Source organism: Bos taurus, chromosome 17 (assembly GCF_002263795.3).
Source record: "Bos taurus isolate L1 Dominette 01449 registration number 42190680 breed Hereford chromosome 17, ARS-UCD2.0, whole genome shotgun sequence".
Lineage (NCBI taxonomy): Eukaryota > Metazoa > Chordata > Mammalia > Artiodactyla > Bovidae > Bos > Bos taurus.
The window spans coordinates 64,236,177-64,251,588 of NC_037344.1; the positions used below are offsets into that span (position 1 = coordinate 64,236,177).

Genomic DNA, 15,412 nt, shown 5'->3' on the forward strand with positions numbered 1-15,412 from the left:
ACAGACACGATGAGGCGAGTGGTACGACAGAGCAAGTTTCGGCATGTATTTGGACAAGCAGTGAAAAATGACCAGTGTTACGACGACATCCGGGTTTCTCGAGTGACCTGGGACAGTTCCTTTTGCGCTGTCAATCCCAGATTCGTTGCCATAATCATAGAAGCGAGCGGGGGAGGAGCGTTCCTTGTACTCCCTTTGCACAAGGTAAGTCATCTGACTTTCCATCCTGTGAGATGACACCCTCCAGTAATCTCTGCTTAGCCTATAATGGATTGATTTTGGAGACTGATAGTTCACTAAGCATTGTGTGATTTCTGGGACCATTAGACTCTGCTGTAATTGAGGTTAAGTTCCACACGCTTTACTAACCACATTAGTTTTTCTTTGACAGAGAATCATTAAACAGAATGGTGAACTCTGTTCTGGACATGCCCTCTATGGATAGGAAAGATTCTTACAGTGACGCTGTGAGTGTGGACAGGCACAGGGACTTAATGATTTGGTTAGTAACCATCCGCTTGCCTTAAAAGATTCCCACCCAAAGTGCAACTTTAAAAGCAGTAATGTTTTTAAATGGGCAGAAATTGTAAAAGATATATAAGAAACTCTTGTGTATGTGTGTATGTGTGAGTGATCATGAGGAATGAGACTTCTTGGTTTTGTTTTGTTTTTGAATGGTAAATGGGATGAGAGCCCAAGAAAATGTCCCCAAACAATGCAAATTGCAAGTCTGTGCAGTAGTAAGTTTCGGCATAGGATCTAAACAGCATTCACAAGTGGTAGAAATAAAGGCTATCTACTGAAAGTGGTTCCATGTGATTTTCAGCCTTGCTGGGCTTCCTAGTTCTCCCTTCTGACTTCATCCTTCCAGAGAACCCTCTCTGATATAGGGGAGCAGATAGGCGGTTTGTAACTTTCTGACCATTCTTGAAAATTGTAGATGAGGTGTGTGCGGGCTTTAACAGGAAATCCCAGAATTGCAAATAATGGAGGGGTGGGCGGGCGGGAAACACTGTGAAGAGAGAGCCTGGAAAGAGTCATTTTCTGATTAGCTTTTAGGAGGAAAATAGGTTTGGTGAGTCCTGAGCCCTCATGATAAGGATGCAGAGGCTGGGTCACGTCACAGCTGTTTCCACTCTGCTGGGAACAGTGGATCTCCCTGAGCCCGAGCCATGCCTGTTAGGGGCGTGTCTCCTCATGATGGGCCGTGTGATCCTGAAATGGTTACGGTCCGTGAATTTCTGTCAAAGTTTGTTTCCCATTGTATTTTGGTGTTTTTTTTCTTAGGAAGACTCTTGCTGGGAAAGCTTCCAGTTTTTTTTGACTTTTCATTCTCTCAGATGCTCGTGACCAAACTTGTTTTATTTTAGCATCTGATCTGCACCTCGGTGACTGGATTGATGTGGTATTGTACAACAGAACCATCTCACTACAGAAACAGGACATGGATGCCTTTGGGGAACAAATCTGATATATGTCTCCACATGTACTTTCTTATTGGCAAAGTTATCTATCATTTTTTAAAGAAGACTCTTCATTAAATTGAAATTATTTTGTACTCAGACACTTTCGCTTTTGTGGAGAAAACGTCTGCTTTGGTGGTGAATAATACATTCAGTTCAGTTCAGCCGCTCAGTCATGTCCAACTCTTCTCGAGCCCATCGACTGCAGCACATCAGGCTCCCCAGTCCATCACCAACTCCCGTAGCTTGCTCAAACTCGTGTCCATTGAAGTCAGTGATGCCATCCAACCATCTCATCCTCTGTCATCCCCTTCTCCTTCTGCCTTCAATCTTTCCCAGCAGAATAATACATTACACTGTTACATCTGTACTTACCTGATTTTGGAGTGGGATTTGGAATCTAATGCCAGTTTTGCATTTGATTGCCACGACTTTTTAGTTGATTTGTCCACCAAGAGCAAGGAGCACTTGAAAACTTGACTTTCAGTGGTGTCTTAATGGTGGCTAGCTGAGAAGATAGCTCAGCTTGTTGACCAAGATCAGGCTCTGAGGCACCGTGATCTCTTTTGAGTTCAAGAGGATAAATTTAAGACTTTTGGGGTTGTTGTTGTTTTTTTTTTTTTTTTTGCTTCAAAGAAATGGAACAAGCCAATTAAGAAGCCCAAAATAAACTTCCGAGTGGCTAATCTTCCTCTGAGTTCAGACAGTTCTCTTCAAGTCCTACATCCACAGAAGGCTTTGTGAGTCCACTTTAGCTTTCACCAACCATGGAAAGCTTAGGGTTCTGCTTATACCATGTAAGGGACACTCGTGTGCAGGTCCAAAGCCAGCTGGATCCTGTGCTTTGGTTTTTAACATGAAGTGGTCAATAAGTAGATTTTAGCATTTTGTTCTTTAAGCAACTGTGTAGGAATTAGGATAGAATGAGTTGCTTCAGAAATTATCATGTTTGAGCAAAGTGGTGGTTTTGGAGGAGCCTCCAGGGCCTGTATTTCCCAGGCTTATAAATAGCATTCTTTGCTCCTTAAATATTAATTTGTGTTGGAGGAGGTGACATTGGCATGAACTAAGCCCAGTGACACCCATTGGAAATAAATCCAGTACTTGGGGTTACCAAATTTTATAATCAATGGGTTCACACATACTCTGGGATTTTTGTGTATTAAAGCATGTGTGTTGCGTCCTTAGGATCAGTGTGGTGTTGAGGAAGGAACATGGGCCCGGGAGTTGGGGAGCCGGCCGCTCAGTGCTGCCTCGGTCACTGACTTCTGGTAGGGCGTGGATTCCTCACTCTGTCCTTCTCTCCCATTTCTCTATCTGGAATGTGAAAAGCTCTGTATTATACGAAAGTGATTTTCTGCTTTGGCAGTTCCAGATGATCTTGCAAGTATTTCTCGTCTCCTGTGGCACTCAATGTTAATATGACTTCTCATTTTGCTACCCAGAAGTCAGCAAGGGAAATGCTGTTGTTCCTTTTTTTCCCTCCTTAGTGCCAACATGTAACTTTGCGAAGTAGATGCCTGTTTACTCCTGGTTGCTTTTCTACCAAAGGCAAGGCTGAGCCAAGCAAAGAAAAGTAATCCTTGGCCTCTGTAGACAGTCCTGTGTCTCAGCAGCTCTTGAAAGGCTCTGCTAGGATGGCAGGGCCTAGCCCAGAGCCCTGGAGTGTCAGGTAACACTCCCCTTTCTTTTCTTCCTAAGACCCTGTCCCTTAACTACTTACTACCTGTGCTTTTAGAAAATAGAACTCTGTTCCACGTTGTCAGGAAACCTACATTTCTGCCTGCTTTGTAGGGCCGACTGCCCCCAGATATCTCTTTCCTTTTAATTTTAGTTTAATAGTATATATTTGAATGAGGATCATAAGTTTTACGTTTTCACAAGTGATAGTTCATTGTTAGATGTGCACAGTTGGTTAGATGCGCATGTGATCAGTTGGTTTGATCGTCTGTAATCTCTGTCCTCCAGGAGTGCTGTGTCTGCCTTTTATTGTGGTCAGTTTCCTGACACCCTCCCCCACCCCCCGAAGATTGCTGGTACTGAGATGTTTGTCTCCCCTTTAGAAGTGCAGCCTTGAAGGAGGAAAACACTAGGGACCCCGAGTGCATGTTGAACCCTTGGTCCTGAACAGGATTCTGTCCTGGAAAAGAGATCCTGCAACTTCAGTGTCTTGGCAACTTTGAAATTGTTTTATAATGAGGTGCTGCTTTTGTTTAAAGGGAAGGGAAAACCAAATTCCCACATGTAATATGAAGTGATGCTTGAAGTGAAGATAGCAGGGAATGATGCTCTGGGTGTGTGTTGGGCTCCTGTGTGTGAGGATGGCAGTCTAGGATTTCTCTAAACATGAACTTAAGGGGATGCGTATGGTTTTAAATAAATATCTCAGAGATTTCTGGTAATGTGCGTCGCCCCCTGCTCCCCACCCGCCACGTCCTCCCCTCATGCCCTCTGCGGCTGCAGTTTTTACCCCTTCTTATAGTCAGCCAGGCTGGTTTTGGTGGTGCTTTGGAGGTTTTCTGTCCACATTAATAAGTGTGTATTGATTTTAAGATGTATTGTGACTCTTTCTGAAAGGCTCCCCATTTTAAAACATGGCCTCTGTGAGTTTTTCTTCAAAGTTAGTGTCAGCAGTAAATACGACTGACTGCAGCCTCATGAGGCTTGTGGTTAGATTCTAGGAGAATCATGGTCTCTGTCTTCCAGGACTTTAGAAATGGAAAGAGTATTAGAGACAAATACATTGATGTGTACACAGCAAGAGATAAGCTTAGGAAGGAATATGTTTGTTTAAGTGTATTGGTTTATGAGGTTTTTGTCCAGAAGATTTTATAGGATTTTAAAGGGTCACTGCTGGGGGAATGTGGAAAGTACTGAGCCCCGAGGTGGGGCAATTTAGATTAGTACGCATGATTCAGGGTTTCTTCCTTAATACTTCCATCAAGCTGCGGCATGCTGTCCTGTCATGACTTCTCGAGGTGTGGCCTAGTACGTTTTCTGGTTCTTTGGTCTTTCAGAGGATGAATAATAGCTGTCTTGCCGAACAGAAGTTGGCTCTGTGGTTTTGGCCATGGAGTTTTCCCACAACTGCACAAGCTGCCATGTCAGAAGCATGCAGGTTTTGGCCCCCTGTGCGCTCTACCACGTGGGCTGAACAAGCCTTCCTGAGTATGGGAGCCACACTCATGATGTGGGACTGAGGCACTCCCATCCCTGTTGTGAGCCACTGTGGCTTACACGAACACGGCAGTGTTTGTGGGTAGGTGTGTGCGTGCACGTGTGTACACACACACACACTAAAGCTGCCGATCACAGAGAACCTGGAAATCCTAACCTAAACAGGGGTTGAGGAAGTTGGTTAGAATTTTTGCTCGCGATCTCTTATCCACTCGGGTGTAGGATGCAAAGTGGAGGGCTCCTGTCTTGCTTCCTCCCTTGACGGTCTTACTTCAGAGGATTGGCGTGATTGCTGATTTCTTCTTCCCAGCAATTGCCTTGGAGAGCAGGTCTGCTCTTGGCCATGCTGGGGTGGATGTGGCTCAGTCTTTGCTAACCTTCTGGGCCTCTGTCTCCCCTCTGCTCTTGTTCCTCTGGTGTTAGCTGTGTCTGCCTTCTTATACATCGTTATGTTTCTCCCATATATTTTGTGGGAGTATTTGGGATCTTGCTTTATTTATGTCCATGAACTATCTTTTCAATTCATTTGTAGCCCTTTACAAGTAGAGTTTTGTGAAAGAATTCGGCCCTACAGAAATCATCTCCGTGAATATTTTCTTAGTTCTCTTAAGGAATGGACATTGCTAAGCCTTGTAGATGCATAGGAAAGAAATTAATCCACTACGTAAGTAGCTGCCTCAGGGCGTTAGGACTTAATTCTTCCATGGACTCAGGTTGGCAAGGGCTGCTTTAGAGTACTTTTCTGTCATATTTATTGAAGAAGAAATTTATTGAGGAAGAAATCTTGATTCATTGTAGTCAGTATTCTAAGTGCTGCTGCTTGATATTTAGTATCCAACTCAGAGTTTACCTCTGATTCACTGAGACAGTGGAAATCAGACTTTGGATTTCCTGAGCTGCTTGTCTCAGGCTGCATCCTCAAGCTGTCAGGTAATTATGCTTTTAGCCACCTGACAGATAGAGGGAGGGTGGTTGGGGTGGTGTGCAGGCTGGCTGGCCGGCTGTGTGGCAGGGCTCTCCGTCGTCTCGCCTCACTCCCTGTGGGCGGCAGCCTCCAGAGTGGCCTCCAGTGGGCCTCGCCTCCTCGTGTCTCGCCGTCAGGCGGTTTCCTCCCACATTAAATGGAAGTGACCTTTCTCGCCGTTGGGATATGGAGGAACTGATGGAGTGTGGCTTCCGAGACTAGGCCTTAAAAGCATATTGACTTCCGCTTTGTTTCTTTTGGAGCTGCCATGTTGTAAAGACCCTCAGTTGGCCTTATGGAGAGGTCCTCGGGACTGCCTGCCAGTGGCCAGCACCGACTGACCAACCTCGTGAGTGTGCCGTCTTGAAGGTGGATCCCTGCAGCCCTGGCTGACACCTTGACTTATGAAAACCCTCAGCTGGAACCACCCAGATAAGCTGCTTTTGCACTCCTGACCCCACAGAAACTTTGTGAGATAAGAAATATTTATTGTTTTAAGTAGCTAAATTTTAGGATGACTCATTAAGCAGTCCAAGACACTTGGCCAGCAAGATCAAACCAGACAATCATAAAGGAAATAAACCCAGAATATTCATTGGAAGGACTGATGCTGAAACTGAAGCTCCAATACTTTGGCCACTTAATATGAAGAGCCAACTCATTGGAAAAGACCTAATGCTTGGAAAGATTGAGGGCAGGAGGAGGAGGGAGCGGCAGAGGATGAGATGGCTGGATGGCATTGTCGACTCAATGGACATGAGTTTGAGCAAACTCCGGGAAGTAGTGAAGGACAGGGAAACCTAACATGCTGCAGTCCATGGGGTGGCAAAGACTTGGACACAACTGAGTGACTGAGCAACAACAATTAAGCAGTAATGATAACTGAAACATTGTACAGTTGACGCTTGAACAACTAGGGTTACAGGCACAGAGCCCCCAGGCAGTTGAAAATACACGTTTAAGGTTACAGTTGGTCCTTTGTATTAATGGTTCTGCATCTGTGGATTCAACCAACTATGGATCTTGTAGTACATACTCATTGAAAAAAATCTGCATCCTAAGGGGACCTGCCTAGTTTAAACCCATGTTGTTCAAGGATCAGGTGTATTCTCAGAATATGATGCTTACTTGACTCATAATGTTAGATCACACAGTGCGTAAATAAATAACTCAAAATAGCCTAAATGTCCTTTGCGTGCATGCTCAGTCACTTTGGTTGTGTCTGACTCTTTGTGACTCTATGGCCTGTAGCCTGCCAGGCTCCTCTGTCCATGGGCTTTCTCCAAGCAGGAATAATGGTGGGGGTTGCCATGCCCTCCTCCGGGGATCTTCCCAACCCAGCCATTGAACCCATGTGTCTTACGAGGCTCAAAGGCCTTTTGGGTAATTTTAGATACTCTTTCCACCTCTCCTTTTAAAAAAATATATGTAGATAAATATATAGATACATAGCATTCTTTAATAAATCTTAAATGAATATTGAGGGATTAGGTACAGTAGCAAGAGAAATTTATGTTGGATGGCGGTACTTTTATCCTATGTTCTGTGATTTTGTCATACAACCTAAAAATGTGTTATAAGGTTATAGTCTGCCTTATGTGTAACTTCAAATTATGTTATTAATTTTGGGGGAAAACTGTAATGTTAACATAGATGGTGGGACTAAAGGTGATTATTTTCTTCTTTATAATTATCGGTACTTCTTTCAAAATGTTTTATAATGAATTTATTACATGTAAATATTATTTTTAAAAAGCATTCTCATTAATATTACCGAAGTGTATATGAAGAGCTACTTGTTGTTTAAACTTTAATGAAAGCTAAATCAGTACTTTAGAAAAATTACATTAATTCATTCACATGCTTATTTATGAGACATTTGAACACCTGCTCTGCCAGAACGTGTGTTGGATTCTTGCTCTTAAAAAGGCTTTGCCAGCAGTTGACGGTGATCCCTGCAGTGGGGAGATATGTTTGTGCCTAAAGGGCTCTTGACACAGTGATGGGAAATGAGTTCTCACCAAGCCTCAGAAGTCAAGGAAGATGTCACAGAGAATATGTATAGTCTGTGAAAATAAAGTCTTCCAGGATAGAATACTGCAAGTTGGGTTTCTCCTGAGCGTGGGAGCCAGAGGTGAAACAGAAGAGGAGCGCAGCCAACTCACTAAACTCATGGGTGAGAAGAGGGGCCCTGTTCCCAGGAGGGCAGAGAACCAGGGAGAGCCCTGTCCCTCCTCCCTGCGTCGGGAGGACCTTTTCTAGTGTTGGAGAAATGGAATGTTTGATTAGGGAGGAATTTGGAGGAGCTGTAGAACAGCCTTTTGGTAGAAAAATCTCACGCTTTTGGGCCGTTTTTCCCTTCACTTCCAGTATAAATAGTGCAGAAGTGGTATTTTCCTTCACCATTATATGAAGGAAAACCAGAGTAAGCATTGCTCTGAATTTTAGGATTATTGTTAAAAGTGGATCCATATAGCATCTTTGCACTGTTTCAGCTTCAGAAAGCGGTGGTGACTTCATGTCATATTCACGACATCAACAATGTGCTTGGCGGGCCCCATTCACACCTCATGTCTTGGTTTTTGCGTACAGTGGGGTTGCTGCCATACGCCTGTTCTACAGCTGCAGACATTGACACGCAGACCGAGTGACTGCCCAGAGCTCTGAGTCCTTCCGTGGATTAGAACTTTGAGTCTCTATTTTATTTGTACATGTATATTTTTGATTAACATTTATTTTTTCCACTGAGGGTGAAAGATTTAAAAAAAAAAAATAGAAACCATGGCCTAATTGACACTTAATCCTTGGCATTGTTTCTCTGGGGTTGGAAGGCTTAATAACAAAAAACACTAGCCTGTCAGGGCTCCGATGCTGGCAGCTTGAGAATTGTCTTGAGGTTCGGAAAGTGCTTGGTCTCCGCCGCGCTCGCGCGCAGACAGCGGCTATGATGGAGTCGCAGCAGCTCACATCGTTGAAGGCTTCCTCTAAGTGCCAGGCGTCGTGCTGATAAGTGCCTTCTTTCATGGACTAGTTCAAAAGGAACGGCAGTCTCCCGATGGCGCTTTTCTCTCTGACCCCCAGTCACTGCCAGCACCTGCTGGATTTGCATTGGCTGTGACTCCCCCTGACTGTACGCCGCTGACAGGCAATTTCCATTCCCACAAATAGCGGTGCCCCGTTTTGGAGAGGGCTGGCGATGCTGGGAGCCCTTTGTACCGATGTGGACGTTTGGCACAGGGTAGCTTTGGTGTGACGGGCCAGAGCTTTTACGCAGGGCCAGTGTCCTGATGTGTCCCGGGATGCCCATTCACTGCCTCCTGAAGTAGATGCTGTCTGCTGCCCTGAGCACCTTAACTGTCGGTTGTACGGACAACTGTGAAGGGCCAGGGGGTGGGGCTGGGGGTGGCGGTGGCGGTGGCGGGCACCAGGTGCAGAACAATGACTTCCAAATTGTGTCCCGAGCTGCCAGCCCCATGAGCGCCGCACAGCCTCATTACCACATGAAGCGCCACAGAAGGACCTTTTCATTTTCTCCCAGTGACTGTTCTCCACAGTCATGCTGGGGGTGGGGGGCCGGGGGGACACCCTCCTCACCCCCAGTTATTAACAGTGGAGCACAAAGTCCTGGCAGAAGGAACCTCACCGTGTACCCGGGGGCTATTTTTGATTACAGCGAGTGGCTGTGTCTCAGAGTATGCCCTGGCAGATGACGCCGCGCCCCCGCCCCTCATCCTCCGCCCTCTCCTGGAGATGAGCAGGCAGCCTGTCCTTTGTGCGTTTCCTTGGCTGGCCTCTGGCGCTGCTGCAGTTCACTGATATGTCCACAGCAGCCGGCCCGCAGGCCTGACAGGCTCTGACAGTGGTTTTTACCATATATGGCCATCAGAGCTCTGGGGCTGTCAGCCGGCCAGCATCGTTTCCTTCCTTTGCTTTGATTGGCTGCGCAGCGGGCTTGGAGAATGGTGGGATCTGGGAGTCTGTGGTGAGGGGAAGCCACTGAGTCAAGTGCAAAGAACGTTTAACTCTTTCCTGGTTTTCTGGAGCGTGTGAGCCCGGGCTGAGCACACAGGCAGTGCTGCTGGCAGAGGCCTCTGTGTATAAATGTGACGATGACCCCACGTTGGGCAGGCAGCGAGGAGCAGGTTTCTACATACCAATTACGCTACTGAAATAGACTCCAGGTGCTGTAGACAGATTCCTGCCGTCCCCGCTTGTCCAGAAGCCTCTTTGTAACCATATGTAGTAGACGTTCTGCTCTCGCCAAGTTGAATTCCGCACTGACTGGGGGTGGGACCTAAGCTGAGTCCAGGCTGAGCCGGAGGGCAGTGATGAGCACGTGTTGGCCTTCTCGGAGGAGCGGGGACTTGGGTTTCCTTTCTGGCTGAGCTATAAGTCGGGAGTAAATGATACAGGCTACTGAATTGGGTCTCTGCTCTGGTGCTCCTGCTTGTTTACAACCACTGCAAGATGTCAGCTGCGTTGGCCATGCAGCCCAAAGCATTTGCCTAAAGAAAGAAAGAAAAAAAAAAAGAGCTGTGATATTTTTCTGGTTTTCATCCCCACTTCAAGGAAGGGTGGGTTTCTGCTCTGAGGCTTGTGGGTAAACCAGTGCAGAGCTGGGATTGGAAGGGGTGGTTCTGGGGCTTTTCCCCATTCGTGGAGGGTCCTGTGGGAGGAAACCCCAGGGTCAGGGAGATGACACTCAGGACAGGGGTTCGGCAACCAGTTCCCCTCCTTTCTGAGTGGGTGTCAAATACTTTGTTTTAGTTTCCTGTAGTTGCTCTTACATGGATAGTTCTTTTGCTCTCCAGCTTTTCCTTTCAAGCTGAACTGTGTTTTGACTCATTTCTACCTCATCATGGGTTCCTAGTTTTTAGGTTCTCAGACCAGAGGTAGTATATGGAATTATTTGTCTGCAGTGATGAGGTTTTTGCTTTATAAATTTTCTGTTAAGTTAAGAAGTTAGGAGATAGAGCCTCTCCATTTGCTGTTGTATATTTAGGCGTGGCTGAGCCAGGAAATGCCAACTCTTCTACCTTTCTGCTTTCTGATGATAAAATATCCATATTTTTACAGTAACTGCCGCCAGATTCTTCATGGACTTTTAAAATGGTCTCCTCACTCTTCAATCCAGTTTTTAAAGAGGACATGCAGTGCCAGAATGGTTTGCTTGGCATTTTCACTTGTGCCCATAGAGACTGTTTCTTTTTGCTCACATGCAGGTGAGGGCTCCCACACCGTGCCTGGCGGCTGTGGTGGCCAGCTTACTTTCCAGCGCCTGGTAACCCAATCTGTGTGTGCTCTTCCTGAGCCCCTCCTCTCACCTCCACCTAAGGCTGGCGTTTCTGGTTCCCTTAAGGTAAAACCTCCTCAGAATGTTCCATTCCTGGGCCATGTATGAGCTGTCACTCTTGGTGACCGCCTGTCTGCAGGCCCTGTGTCGTGTGCATTGGTCTTCCCGGCCAGCTGCTGGGCGCCTAGCCTTGCCCTGTGGACCACTCTCCCTGCACCACCCCCTGCCCCCCACCAGTCACTGTAGCTCCTTCCTGTGGAGGAACAGGGCCTGAAGAGATTTCAATAGAACGCATATCCACATAAATAATACTGCTCTAAGAAAAAGGAAGTTGAAAAAAAAAAAAAAAGAAAGAAAAACCCACTTCAATAGTTACCCTTTTTTGACTCCTTTGAACTCTGCACAGTGTGAATGGAGGCCTTATGCCCAGGCTCTGCAAACTTTTCCTTTGCGTCTGAGCACATGTTTAACTTACCATTCTCCTTGTGGAGAATGAGTTTTCAGGGAATTATTCCAAGGCTGGTGGTGAGAGATGACCGTGCCTCTGGAAAGATCTTCTGATGTATCAACAGTATGATAGTTACTGAACTTTGGACACGTCAAGTGATTTTGATCAGCATTTTTCCCTAAAATGAAAACCTGTATGAATATAAAGTAGGGATGAACAGTTTGGAAAAATCTTTGTTCCTTGAGCCAGGGTATGGGGGGAAGCTGTTTGGGCCTTATATCTGAGGATGGTGTAACCAGTCTGGATAATAAACTCAGATTATCATAATGGATTATAAAATGGCTGAATTATAAGACGACTGCAGATGAGAAGTTTGGAGGGCAGTCGTGGGAGCTGCCTGTACTGGACTGACTGAGGGAGACTGCTGAGGAAGCAGGCAGAACCCATCGCCCCGGAACAGCCTGCATGTCTGACTGAATCCAGAGTGTAGACCAGAAGGACATAGTGTGTGGAATACTCTCAGCATCTTAAAAAGGAATATCTGATTTGAATGATAGAACTAACGTGTCACTTTTTGACACCATGGGAGTTTTGTTTTTTTTAAACTTTACAGAAACATGTTAGTTGTGAGAAAGAATAAGCCTGCCGGGTAAAGTGTTGTATGGCTTTTACCAAAAGTCACTTTTGGAAGTAACCAGTAATTATCAGATTGAGCCTCCTTGGCACCAGTTTGGTAGCATCTTCAATTTAATATTAAGCGAGCTAATGTGTGGATTGAAAGCAGTTACCATGTCAGGCGGTCGGTCTTAAATCAAGAAACAGTCAACTTAAATGATTAATGCAAAGGTCTTATGGAAGCGTTCCAGAGTTGTATTTTGAGACTTTGGGAGGGTGAAATGTCTGCACCTGTAAAATACACCATTAGCTTCCTTGAAAATACATCCCAGAGTGGAACTCCTTTATAGAAACGTCTGTGACAAGATTTTTGCATGTGTCTGTTTTGTATGTATCCAAAGGGCTTTGATTGCGTGGTAGTGTCTTCAGTGACTGCGATGAGTGCACTTCCTAAACGTGGATTCTTTTTTGAAAGGAGATACAAAAGGTAAGGTCGGGAAGAGCCTCTGGAGAAGGGAATGGCAATCCATTCCAGTATTTTTGCCTGGGGAATCCCAAGAACGGAGGAGCCTGGCAGGCTACAGTCCGTGGGGTTGCAAAGAGTTGGACATGACTGAGCAACTAACACTCCACTCTATGACACATAAGTAAGATACTATTGGATGTAAGTGGAATCAGTTGTGGTTTCCTATTCAAGCTAATGGGAAATACCTTTGCAATTAGGAATATTTAGTTATGTTGAATTTTTTATGCCTAAGGAGGAATGTTTTTGCCAACTTATTTAAAATTGCAAGCATTCCTTCCTAGAGCAGTTTTACAAAGATGTATTTACTAATGCTTAAATTTTGATTTTTCACCACCCCCCCAAAAGAGAAAAGAAAGCCTATGGGAGGAAAGTGTTCCCAAACTCTGTGGGTTTAGTGAAGCGTCAGTCTCCAGGAGCTGTGCTGAGGCTTATAGCCTCTTTGAAATATTTGAGAACTTTTCCCAAACCCAGAGTAAACGACAGTGCCAGTGTCCTGGTGGTTCTCAGCTACAGGAGTGCTGGCTGGAACCTGTCGGAACCGCCAACCTCAGCCAGGGCCGCCACGTGGAAACTGCTGTCACAGCTGTCCCTGGTGCCAGCCACACATGCACTTCGGAGCTACATTTTACCCGGGGCTCATATTGCTGGATCTCCGGCGGGCCACTGAGTCCTTTAGATAATAATAGTCTGTAAGCCAGTGCTCTGACCTATTTCACTGATATGTCCCACAGGTGTATGCAGTGGGGTCTGAGCCAGAGCCTTTGGGAACCTTGGTGTTGGTCATTTTCGCCACTTGAGTTGACTTGCTGGTAATTCTCATCACTTGGAGTTTTAGCTGGAGAGGTACAGTAGAAGTTGTCCTATGGCATGTGATGGGGATAACTAGTAAATAATCAATATATTTAAACAATTATTTAAAGCAGGAAATTTACATCTGACTGGCTAGTCTCAGCTAAGCTTTGAATTCCATGCTAGCAAAGCAGTAATATTCTAGATGATGTAACTGAGGTGACGCATCCTTAATGAAACAGTGGACTGATTTGTTAGTAAATGAAATTATTCTATATATAAGCCTTGGGAAATTGATGAGTAGTTCTTAAATCACTGTTTAGCCAGAGATGATACTTTAAAAGCTGTTATTAAGTTCTTGTCAGTCTTCCTTCCATCCTCTGCATTCATTTAAATTTGCTGCTTAGATGTGCAGGTAAGCCATGTTGTCACCATGACTTGTAGTCATGTCTTTCTGAATGGCCCTTCACAATCTAGAGTTAGACATGGATTCCTCAGTTTATTCACTGGATGATAAATGAGGATGTGTCATGATTATGAATGAGAAGTGCATTCGCATTAGGTCCCGGTGCAGAAGGACTTTCAGAAACGATATGCCCTCATCTTTACCATATAAGGCCGTTATAGTATGGTTTCCTTCGGTTTCCAGGGACTTGAGCTCTCAGCAATTTGTAATTCCCCAGCTCCGCCCTTTTAAAGATACATACTCATGGGTGAAATATGTTGTTGTGCTTTGGGTTTGATTTTATTGCGGGTAAGAAACTATTTGGATGTGTAAGCCCTTGGAATCAAGGGCTGATGCCTGACCGTGTGTGGAGAGCATCCTGCGTGTGAAACCACCAGTGCACACTGAAAACGGCAGTGTTCCTCACACGCTCTGCCTTGTGTTCCTTTATCACTACCAGACTTTGAGTCGATTCCCTTCCTGCCATGCTGTAGGAGGATGTGACTTTCCCTGCTTTATTTGTCGTAAGGATTTAGGGCGATGTTATAACCAGAGGAAGCAGCTGTTTGCAGGGTATCAGTTTTGATTAACTTTGGGTTTCTGATGACCAGCTGCCAATAATTTCCACTTTACTCTCGTGCCTTTTTCACAACCTCATGGCATAGTGGAAATTATCTTTCCCTGTAGAAACCTTGTAGGATTGTCAGTGATGTTTTCGATCTGTGCTTCTTGGCTTTCTCTGTTGGTATTTCTTTATCTAGAAAATGGGAATAATAGAGTTGCTCTATCATGCAGGAAGTTGTGCTAATGCAGATTAAAGATCTTCATACAGTTCTTAGCATGTAATGTAAGTCTTCTGAAAGCACTAGTGATTTTTATTACTGATTTTTTTTAATAGAAAGGAGGGAAATAAGTGGCACGTGTCCTTTAAATGACATCCAAGTCCCTGTGAAAATGTTGGGCCCTTTAGTACTTTTATCCTGTAGACTTGTTGGGGCTGAGCTGAGAATGCAGAAATGCGTCTTACTATTCTCAGGTACCTTACTTAACTGAAGAATACTGGTAAGTAGCTATTAACTTTTGGCCAGGGTTGTGTAATTTTAACCTAAAAAAGAAAAGTCATTTAATAAGCTTCTGAGTATATAAGAACAATTAGTTCCCTGGTGGCTCAGCCGGTAAAGAGTTAGCCTGCAATGCGGGAAACCTGGGTTCAATCCCTGGGTCAGGAAGAGCCCCTGGAGGAGGGCGTGGCAACCCACTTCAGTATTCTTGCCTGGAGAATTCCCATGGACAGAGGAGCCTGGTGGGCTGCAGTCCATGGGGTCGCAAAGAGTTGGACAGGACTGAGCAACTGAGCACGCACAGCACAGCATTAATGTACTCCCAGATTCCCCTCAAGATTGCTGTATACGTAAGCAAAAGCTCTTCTTAGCTCAGATTGAAAAAAATTATTTGGTGTCCTTAGCTTTTGAGAGCTTAGTGACTGTACTCTACCATTAAGAATGCCACAAGTGGTTTGCTAGGGAGAGCCCCAGAATGCAGAGACCCTGAGATCAAATAAAACAATTCAGGTAGAAAAATTTTCTAAAGTTAAACATTTTTAAAAAATGTAAATTAGTAGCAATGCATTAGTGTGTTTCTCAACCTTATTATATTTTAATTATTTTTAAAACTAGGAAACAAGTCGTATAT

At 45.0% G+C, this 15,412-nt stretch overlaps 1 protein-coding gene across 3 annotated transcripts in view; it reads left to right on the forward strand.

Annotated features, from left to right (window-relative positions):
- Positions 1 to 15,412, forward strand: part of CORO1C (coronin 1C) — a 76,620-nt gene that overhangs the window by 27,450 nt on the left and 33,758 nt on the right. For all 3 annotated transcript variants that reach the window (XM_059875988.1, NM_001081590.1, XM_059875989.1), the window contains 1 exon segment: positions 5 to 204. In XM_059875988.1, the coding sequence (XP_059731971.1) occupies positions 5 to 204 (200 nt within the window).